The sequence below is a fragment of the Ipomoea nil genome, unplaced genomic scaffold (assembly GCF_001879475.1).
Source record: "Ipomoea nil cultivar Tokyo-kokei standard unplaced genomic scaffold, Asagao_1.1 scaffold0317, whole genome shotgun sequence".
NCBI lineage: Eukaryota > Viridiplantae > Streptophyta > Magnoliopsida > Solanales > Convolvulaceae > Ipomoea > Ipomoea nil.
The window spans coordinates 2,659,866-2,670,613 of NW_017616745.1; the positions used below are offsets into that span (position 1 = coordinate 2,659,866).

The 10,748-nt window shown below is 33.5% G+C and overlaps 2 protein-coding genes across 3 annotated transcripts; one reads left to right on the forward strand and one right to left on the reverse strand.

Annotated features, from left to right (window-relative positions):
- The first annotated feature begins 434 nt into the window (after positions 1-434).
- LOC109169166 (mRNA turnover protein 4 homolog) lies at positions 435-3,079 on the forward strand. Of its 2 annotated transcripts, XR_002052187.1 has the most exons (9): positions 435-555; positions 753-918; positions 1,385-1,475; positions 1,561-1,619; positions 1,975-2,035; positions 2,248-2,338; positions 2,470-2,546; positions 2,654-2,822; positions 2,863-3,079. XR_002052187.1 is itself a non-coding variant. In XM_019318035.1 (8 exons), exons 1-8 carry the CDS (start codon positions 528-530, stop codon positions 2,768-2,770), a joined length of 690 nt encoding a protein of 229 aa, XP_019173580.1. In that variant the 5' UTR covers positions 435-527; the 3' UTR covers positions 2,771-3,079. The 2 variants fall into 2 exon arrangements, 1 of the variants encoding a protein (XP_019173580.1); XM_019318035.1 differs by having other exon boundaries at positions 2,654-3,079.
- A 738-nt stretch (positions 3,080-3,817) lies between these two features.
- LOC109169176 (partner of Y14 and mago-like) lies at positions 3,818-6,828 on the reverse strand. Its single transcript, XM_019318040.1, has 4 exons — positions 6,535-6,828; positions 6,295-6,420; positions 4,873-5,091; positions 3,818-4,292 (listed from the first exon to the last, which is right to left on the reverse strand). The coding sequence occupies exons 1-4, from the start codon at positions 6,739-6,741 to the stop codon at positions 4,143-4,145; spliced, it is 702 nt and encodes a 233-aa protein (XP_019173585.1). The 5' UTR covers positions 6,742-6,828; the 3' UTR covers positions 3,818-4,142.
- Positions 6,829-10,748: the final 3,920 nt, after the last annotated feature.

The window sequence follows — 10,748 nt, forward strand, 5'->3', positions numbered from 1 at the left end:
TGCATGGTGCACGCAGTTGCAAAAACGACGTCGTTTCGACATTCGACTTAAAAATAAATAAATTCAGTTTCGATTGTCGTTAACGGCGTTATGTTGTGCATAATTTGAACTATATAGTTCATTCATTCTGGATATATAGTTCATTCATTCTGGATATATAATTCTAATTATGCACAACATAACGTCGTTAACGAAAATTGAAACAAATTTTTTTTTTTTTTAAAGTCGGACGCGTCGTTTTTAATCAAAACGACGCCTTTTTGCAACCAACCGTGTCACGGCTGCACGGCATAATTTGCGGAATCCAAGAGAGTATTATGTGAAGCCCAATTAATGAAGGCCCAAACGATTCATTAAAGAAGAAGTATTCAAATTAGCCGGGTCTTACAAGCCCAATAGTTTGACCCCACCCCTTTCATATCTAGGGTTCTATAAGGGTTTACAACTGTCGGAGGAACGCATAGTCCGAGAGCAAACGAACGCCTTCACAGCCAAGCACATAGAGAGATACATCTGCTACTTCAACGATGCCTAAATCAAAGCGCAATAGGACGGGTAAGCTATACTTCTTCGATTTAATCTTTCGTGCATGTTATATGTAGCTTGTGACGTAGCAAACACTAGTGTTGATTTTTCGTGTAAAATGTTATGTTGCGGAACAAGGAATTTGAAAGATTAAAGCTTTTTCAGGAATTTTCACTTATTTTTTTCTCAAAAAATTGAGTTTGGTCGTGTTATTTTCATCAATTCAGTGACTTTATCCAAGACGAAGAAGAAGGGCAGGGAACACAAAGAGAGCATTGTTAATGCTATTCGAGAATCGTGTGAGAAGTTCAATTCTGCTTACGTTTTTGGTTTTGAGAACATGAGGAATCTCAAATTTAAAGAGTTCAGAGAGCAGCTTAAATCTTCTAGCAGGCAAGTTAAAATGCTTCCTTTTCCTTGAAATTCCTTTATTTTGGTAAAACTATGAGATATTAAAATGGCCTGAAAAGGAAATTTAGAATTTTAGCAGAGCTTTTATAAGAAATTGATTTTTTTGGTTGCTTGATTAGTCTATTAGTTTTGAATAGAGTATTGTATCCTATCTAGCTTTAAGGACTTAAGGTAATAGATTAATAGTCTCTACAACATTGCAACCCTCTTTGTTCAATAATAATAGATGGTTGTATCATGGTTCATTACTCTTGCACTTAAAGTATAAAGTACACCGAATGTGTCAGGTTAATTGTTAAAACAGTGTCTCACTTACTGTTGAATTGAAAATAATGGCATACATAGATTTTGTGTTTCATTCTTGCCAGTTTCATCACCTATAACTGAATTCTTTGGAGACTTTCTTTCTAAATTTTTTTTTTTTTTTTTTTTTTTTTTTCCTTTTCAGATTTTTCCTTGGACCAAATAAGGTAATGCAGATAGCACTAGGTCGTTCCGTTGCTGACGAGATTAAACCGGGTCTTTACAAGATTTCTAAGGTGGGTATCATTGTGTATATACTTTTTCCAGGTTTTATGTTCTCTATTTCAACTTCGTAATTGGTTGAATCTTCTTCTTGTAAAGCTATTGCGTGGAAATTCAGGGCTTTTGTTTACTGATTTGCCAAAGGAAGAAGTTGAAAGGTAACTTACTACAAACATCTAATGATGTGTAATCAGTGTATTGCATAATAGACTTCTAACAATCTTCATAGTTTCTTAACTGGCCACTGTTTTGAATAAGGTTAACACTTAGTTTAGCACTTATGCTTGTCACCGAGACCATACAGCCTTGTGCGTATATTGATATATGTATGGATTTAAAGGATTTTAGCTTCTGCATCATAAGTGCTTCTGTTAGCTTATTTTCCATGTTTGTCTGATAAATACATTTTGTGATATTTGAAGGTTTTTTTTCCTCAATACATTTTCATTTTTGTAATTGATGAATAATATTTATAATTTATTACTCTGAATGGGATTTTAAAAATACTTGCAGATTATTTAATCAATATGAAGAATATGACTTTGCAAGGACTGGAAGTCTTGCAACAGAAAAGGTATGATGCTCTATGTCTTTTATAAGCTAGCAACAAATGTCACGTGTATGCTTGCAGTAGTGGCACTTCAGGTTCTGATCTTCTTAACCAGATGTCAGTTATTTGTCAATTTGATTTAGGTACATGTGGCCTACATGTGTGTGCATGCTCTTTGAATCTCCATTCTTTGTTTTAAGTGTTCTATGCGTCTTATCCATCTCTTAATCTTACAGGTGGAGCTACAGGAAGGTCCTCTTGATCAGTTCACACATGAGATGGAACCATTTCTGCGTAAGCAAGGGATGCCAGTCCGGTTAAACAAGGGTAGAGACATTTTCATTCTAACTTATTGTATAACATATGACTAAATAATTACTATCCAGTATATCCACCATATGTACTTTCCAAGTTAAACCAATATTTATTTTGACACTTGGTGCTACTTCACAAACCAGGTGTTGTGGAGCTAGTATCAGACTATGTTGTGTGTGAAGGAGGGAAACCCTTATCACCAGAGGCTGCTCGTATACTGGTCTGTAATTATGAAACTCTTAAATTGTATAGTCATGCTTCTATTTTTTAAAAATAATTCTGAATGCAGCATTGGATATATACTTACTGTCATCTCTTGTTATGCAGCGTATGCTCGGCATCAAGATGGCTACTTTTAAGCTACATTTAATATGCAGGTGGGGCCCTGAACAATTTGAACTCTATAGAGAAGGTTTAGAAGATTCTGATGTGGAGTCCTCGTAGGAATTCAAAGAGGATCTATAAGTTAAACATGGTTTCTCTCGAAAGCACGCTCTCCCACCTTCTGGCATTGAGCCAAATTGATGTTATCGGGAGCATGTTTAGTTGTTCTCCTCTATTAGGTAAATGCAGGTGGTGCATTCCCCTCAGTTTTGGGCATTGTTTTCTTTTTGAGTTGACAGTTAAGTTTGCAATATGGAGTGCTAAATCTCTAGACATGATGAAATGTAATCTTTGTTTGTATGATCCCTTACAAGAATGCATAGTGATGGTTTGAATTCTATTAACCTCTTGTGTTGTTTTGCATGCAAATCACTTGCATGTCTGGTGTTTGGCCTCATTTCATGTAATTGTTTGTTCTGTTTCTACCATCCTTTGTAGGGAAAAAATATTTCCTTAAAATGGGCAGTCACAATATAATTAACTCTGTTCTACTTATATGTGTTAATTTAATATTAATAAGTGTTTTAGCATGAAATGAGGAGTGTTTTTTCACTCTTTGGCCCCTGATTTTTTTTTCCAATTTTGTCTTTAATATCAATTTTTTGGTCAATCTTTTTTTATATTAAGTTATGTGTTAGTTTATGAACTAGTTTGGTTGACGTGAGTGGCCGTGCACTCTCGTCTTGGAGTTTATATTTTCTCTTGTATACAAAAAGCAATCTGGTAAACACTTTGCCCGGTGCGAACGGAGATTAGTTTGAGTATGGTACAGATGCTTCTTACAATTAGGGTGTGCACAGAATACTTCGTGGTGTGACATTTTCGTGGATGTTAGTTCATTTCTTCAAATTCAAATTGCATAATTGCCCTTTCAAATAGTAATAACAATTGTTGTGTAAAATTCCGGTTAAAATTGACTGGAAAATTGATTGAAAGAACTAAATGTAAAGAATTTAATAGTATGCAATAAATATGAAAAAATTGATTACTAATAATTAAGTATGGAAGAGGTATAACAGTTGAATGACCAAAAGTAAAAATAGCTTTGAAATAAATAATGAGCTATGCAATGTTCATATTTGAAAGTATACATTGAGGCTCATAACATGAATGTCCAATTAAACTCAGAATTAGATTGAGCAAGAAGCTGGGTAAAATACAGCCAAGCAATCATACAGTCATAAGAGATCAATGCAGAAGCAAGAAAAGAAATGTGTTTGAATTTGGTAGTGAATATAGAGACTAGTAAGTTGATTCAACCTACTGTTGGTGGAAACATGCATGAGAAGAAGCTAGCTAAACAAGAGAAGTAGCATGCCTAAAGTACACACACATCTAAAAAACAAAATCTGGGCATATCAATGCAGTAATCACACGTCATGAGGTAACCCTAGATAGTATCGCTCCTTCACCCTACAACACAAAGATCAGTTCAGGTTGCCAAAGCTGCAAGTTCATCCTTTTTATCCTCCAAAAGCTTTAATTCATTGTGCCAACCTTCCAGTTTAGCCACCTTCTCTAACTGTTCCGGCTTCATATCCTTTATATCCGTTTTCTGCTGCTGGGCCTCTGTTAGCCGAATCTAGGAAAATATAAAACGGAAAGGTAAGCCATTATTATGGTGAATAAATGTCAAACTGCAAATTCTTGGAACTGCTATAGCAGTGAATGGACTTCAAATGGTTATAAGCTACAGTAAAATCAGAACATTTTGCATCTTAGAATAATGTTTTAAAATTTCCATATTCTGTTCCCTCACCTCCTTTAAAGTTAATGTTAACAATTTTAGAATTCCAGCCTTGGTGATGTACAAATGTATCAGCAGGACCACTGAATTTCTGGATTTCTATTTTTTTTTTTTAAAACCATAAGTTCTTGATATTACACGTCTAGTTAGAATTCATCCATGCAAATTATTGATATTCCCGGATTTCATCAAATAAATGTGGTTTGACCACCATCTATATGATTGCAAAATTTCCCCCACTGTTGGTTGGTTTATAAAGACTTCATAAAAAGGAGTAGGGTACCCCCAACTAGTAGGCAAGTAGCCAACGTATTAACTGAATCAACTAAAGAATAAGCTTAACAGAATGCAGTCCTGGTTCCTAATCCCTGTCATTCATACCAAGTGTCTGGAGCATTAGGGCTAAGGAGTATACCTTTTTTTTGAGTGCTCGGATTTTTTTATCAATTTCCTGAAGATGATCCCCTGTTGTTGAAGATTCAGTTGAATTTGATGGAGGGTTGACAGGATTCGAAGAGATGGCAAGCTCATTTATCTGGGACGCAACAGATTCCACTTGATCTGATACATGGTTCTGAGTTTCAGCAGATGAAATACCATTATCTTCTAGATCCTTTTCCTTTTCAAGAGCAGCCTGCCACAAGTCACATTAAACTATTATGCATGGATAGTGAACATAATGATACTAATTGGAAACACATACGAACCGAATAAAATTAGTCCTATTGTAAAAATGGACCACAAATTCTAAGAGACAAATCAAGTGTTACAATTGATTTTAAATTGGAAAGGAGTGCCTAGACTATAACTAGCCTAAACTAGAGACACAAAGCTCTATTCCTTCAACCGACTACAAGAAGTAATAACCATGCTCAATTGTCCAAACCCACGGCCCAAAGGAAAAGGCGGAGTGCAAGTGAAAATCAAGTAATATCTCCAGTTATCAGTGATTGTCAAAACTCAAAAGTCACATTGTTGCAGGCAAAAAAATCACCCCACCCTAATTAGTTTTGGATTTATTAGATCTTGAGCAGCTGCTAATCTGGCTCATCCAGAAAAAAGATGGGGCCCTCCAAGATTACAAAAATGAACCTCTTAAGGGACACATGGGAATTGATTACTGTCAAATGGTATGAACCTATTCTCTATTTATCCCTTGTCAAGTTACCTTTATCTACTGTGGTAATGACAACATAGGGCGAACTCATGTGTGTAAAGATAAAGAATGGAAACAAATACAAGAGAAAAAAAAATTGGAAAAAAGTTCCTTGTTCTCCGTCCATGAATCTTAGGTATACCCTATAATAATAATAAGCAATTTCCCAAGTGTTATTTAGCAACCACAATACCACATGATAATAAGAAATTAAGAATAAAGAAGTAGAAAGCATAAGTGACTTAAAGAGAAAATGAGAGGAAAACATTAATAGAACAGGTAATCAGGTCACGATGTATATTCTTTCACACTTTGACTTGGCATAGACAGGAAAGGATTTAGATTTCAGGAATTTTGAGCAACTTAATGGGGGGGCTCCTAACTGTCAACTGAGCACAAAACTTACTTTAGACAGTATATTTTGCACATGCATCCAAGTGAAAAGCAGAACACTCCTGAAGTTAAAATGTACTGCTAGTATAAGGAAAGTTATAGGATCTATGTGAAATCTTAACATTATAATGCAAAAACAAGTATAAAGGCTGATACTCTCTTTTAACTAATTTGCTTCATTTTGGTCAAGAACATAGTATGAAAAAAGCGGAAATAGTTCATCTATAACATTATACTACTCTATTGCATTTCTTGGAACAAAATAATTATTAAGGACATGAATTTGACCTGCAGACGCTTTTCTTTCTTCCTTTCATTCCTCTTCGCTGATTTCGACTTAGCCTTTGGAGCCTCCATCACAGGATCGTACCCGGGCGGCACCTCCTCCTGCAACGCCGCCATTTCCTTTTTCCACTGCCATCACCACCGCAATACTAATCAACCAACCCCTCAGAAATCTCGAAAGAAAAAACAAAACCGAACTTCACGAATATGCTTCGCGTACAGATAGAGATAAGGAATACGTACGAGGGCGCCTTTGGATTGGTAAATGGCGACTTCCTCTTGGGGAACATATCCAGCCCTAATCCGGATGGGCTTGCGGAGCGTGCCGTCGGGCCTCCGGGTCGGAGCGAGGATTCTCTCGCCTTCCTTTAGGGTTTTGGAGAGCTCAGCAGCTAATTGCTTCGCTTCCTCTTCCCCGCCGCCACCTCCATTCGCAGTGCTGCTCGCCATTGCTTCCGATAGTGTTTCTTTTTTCGACGACCGACTGTATAATAACTGATCAACCACTCCTATTATTTTCTTTTTCCTTTCTTGTTTGTTTTTTTTTTTTTTTTTTTTTTTTTTTTTTTTTTTTTTTTTGTTTTTTTTTTTTTGGAGATGATGGGAGATATTCAAATAAAATGTATGTTTGAAATTCAATTACTGTGAAAATTGTTGTCGATAGAACTATGAAGTATGAACTAATAGAAAATGTCTATCTGAAAATATATAATAGAATATAAGTAATTTTTATTTTTTTTTAAAAATGGTCAAATAAGTCACACAAATTTGTAATTGGACCAACAAGCTCAAAAAAAGGCTCAAATTGCTCATAACCATGGTGTGCACGCGTACAGTTCTACGCGTGCAACTGAGCAAATGTACAAGTTTATTTTAAGCATGTTACTTGTTGATTTTATGATTACGGGGTAGTTAATGGTAGACCAACACTACCGTAGGTATGATAGAAAATAAATAAACTGAACTAGGCCAGAAAATAAATTAAAAAAAAATATTTTTAACGTGAAAATTGAAAGGTAAAAAATTACGTGCATTTTTTTGTCGGTGCTAAGCCAAAATCTACAATATTTGTAGTAACTTAGTACAAGTACAATTTTTGTATAGAGCTCCTGGGCTATAAATGGTTTAAAGGATTTTTAGGATAAGAAGAGAGGGACTTTTTGGGTGGAGAGAGAGAGAGATGGGTGTGTTGTGTATGTGGTTTCTTGAATTGCCTCCCTTATTAATTGAATAAGTTTGAAGGTTAGAGTTCTTTATATCGGTGCAAGACTTAATCCTTCAGGAATATAATATTATCTAATTGATACTTGACATTTGAGAATATAATATTTCATTAATAATTCAATGAATGTAGTATTACATTAATAATTCAAGAATAAAATAATGTTCTATCCAGTAATGATTTGATTGAGGTGTAATTCTTGACTGGGTTACGTATACGGGCTGGACCACCATATATTTTGGGTCGTAATCTTATGGGCCTTAGTATAATATCCAACACTAGCAATTAGAACCATACAACATTCTCATAAATTTGGAAGCGTTATGTTGTGCAACTGTGTGCACCATGCAAGGTGCATATAAAATTGGATTCATAATTTCTATACTGTAGATTCATAATTTTTATACTATAGATTCATAATTTCTAAACTGTATAGTTATCAAATTATGAACATATAGTTTTGTGATTTGTGAATATAGAGTTCAACAATTGAAAATTATGAACATAGAGTTTTGTAATTGTGAATATAGAGTTCAATAATTATAAATTTATAGTATAGAAATTATGAATCCAATTCTGTGTGCACCATACATGGTGCACACGATTGCACAACATAATTTGCCGTAAATTTGGATGTGGGCATTATCAACAACTATGCATCAGAAACATGGTGAACATGTGTTTAGTTTTTACGTGTGCAAGTCAACAATTGTGCATCAAAACCATGGATTGCACGCATACATATTTGTGTGTGTAACTCAGCAAATGCGCATTAGATCCACGGTGTGCATGCGTACATATTTCATGTGCAACTGAGCAACCGTGCATCAGAATCATATATGATTTGCCAAAGAAATACCCTAAAAAAATGCATACATATTTATGTGTGCAACTGAGCAACTGTGCATCAGAACCATGGTGTGCCAAAGAAACACCCTAAAAACACGATGGTGAAGACGCCGACGGAAAGGAGAGTATCGCAAAACAACCATATACCAATAAAAACTAAATTACCATCACAATATATCTCTAAAATCATGCACAATATCTTAAAATAATATTAAATAAATTTCAAATGCATACCCAAATTACCAAACAACACCTAAGTAAAAAACCAAAAATGAAAAAAAAAAAAAAAAAACTCTTAAAATCCTAGATGTTCACAATCCAAAGATCAATGGATATGAGGCATATGACTTGTCCACATGGACTCATGGAAACAAGTGGACACACACACACATCATGAACTTACTTTATGGCATGCAAGTTTTTATGTTAAAATATAGTTCGTTCTTAAATGTTACAGTTTGATTCTCAAATTTTTGCCAATATCTTTTGGTCAAATTCATCACACACACACACACACACACACACACACACATATATATATATATATATATATATATATATATATATATATATATATATATTTTTAGTACAATGTTATTTATTGTGTAACTTGTGAGTTATTCCACAATAATAAATTTACCTTGTGCACCCTTTAATAATAACTGATAAATTTAATTAATATCATAAATATTTGAGTAATTAAATAAATACTATTACAAAGGAACGATCTGCGAACTGTGTCGCTCACACTTTAGCTAGAGGGGCGAGTTCAACTGCAGGTTGTGGAGAGTGGTTTGATGTCCCACCTCATTTTCTTGTAACACATCTTTTACGTGATTTAATGCATTAATTATTTTCCTTCAAATAAATACTATTATTACAAAGGAATTACTAAAAGTTTTATTTTTGATTGTATTAATGAAATAATATTCGTTATTGCAAATAAGACCGATAGATAGGGGTCTATAGTTATATTATGATATAAAATATTAGAATATAAAAGCAAGCTCAACAATACAAATTTTATATATATTTTTTTTTTTGCAAAGACAACAAAGAAAAAAGAAATGAAAGATGAGGAGAAAAAAATCGGAACAAGTTGTTTTTACGCATTAGCTGTGCTCGACTAGTGCACTTAACTTGCACCATAAAATTTGATTTTGCTTTTTATTTTTCTACTAGAAAAAAAAAAAAAAAAAAAAAAACTCTTGTGTAGCACTTCATTTTTATCTCACCTCTCATATCTTCCACATACAGTCTTATATGTGTAATATGTAAGACACCGAGCAATCAAATAAAAGTCATTGATGAAATATGACAAAATTAAAAGAATATGACTAAATATGGTAATATCACAATAGTGATAACTAAAAGTTAACGTTGTTCAAAGTCACTGTTGTAATATGACAAAATTAAAAGAATATGACTACACGTGGCAATGTCACAATAATCGATGACTAAAAGTGAAAGTTGTTCAAAGTCATGAATGTTATATGATAAAATTAAAAGAATATGATTAAATATGACAATGTCACAATAGTCGAGGACTAAAAGTGAAATTTATTTAAATAATAATCAAATTTGTGATTTTATGAAAATTGTGCTCCATCTACTCAAACACTGCGACACTTTATTTACTTTTAATTGTGCAATATCATATGTTTGGTAACATAATTAGCTTATCCGTCAATTTTGACATATTTAATCACTATTAACTATTTGACTCGGTTAAACAATTAATATAAGGGGCCGTTTGGTTCACGGAATGTTAGATTACCTTAGAGAATGTTAGATTGCTGGGAATGTTAGATTACTGGGAATGTTAGATTCTTGTGTTTGGTTAAAATTGAGGTATGTAATATAATCATGTTTGATTTAGGGTTATATATATATATATATATATATATATATATATATATAATAATAATAATAATAAGCTAACATAAAATATATATCTTTAAATAATTAGAATTAAAATGACAAAATTTATAAATATCAAGGTTATCTTACATTACCTAACAAAATGAAGGGAATCACATTCCCTTCAAAATCCTATGTGGAGGGAATGTTGCATTTCCTGGGAATGTTATATTCCCTTAGAGAATATGAACCAAACATAGGAATGTAAGCTCGGGAATGTCACATTCCCTTGTTATGTAATATAACCTGAACCAAACGCCCCCTAAGTGTTTAATTAATTAACTTTTTATAACAACTTATTGCTCAAAAATGCTAAAATTAATCAAAACATTTTCTTTCAATCAACGTTTTAAAAAAAAATCATTTTACATATAATCACTATCAACTAACAATTAGAATAATTAGTTAAACAGACTCAAATCCACTCACTCAACGCTAACAATTATTAACAAACAAACAAATACGG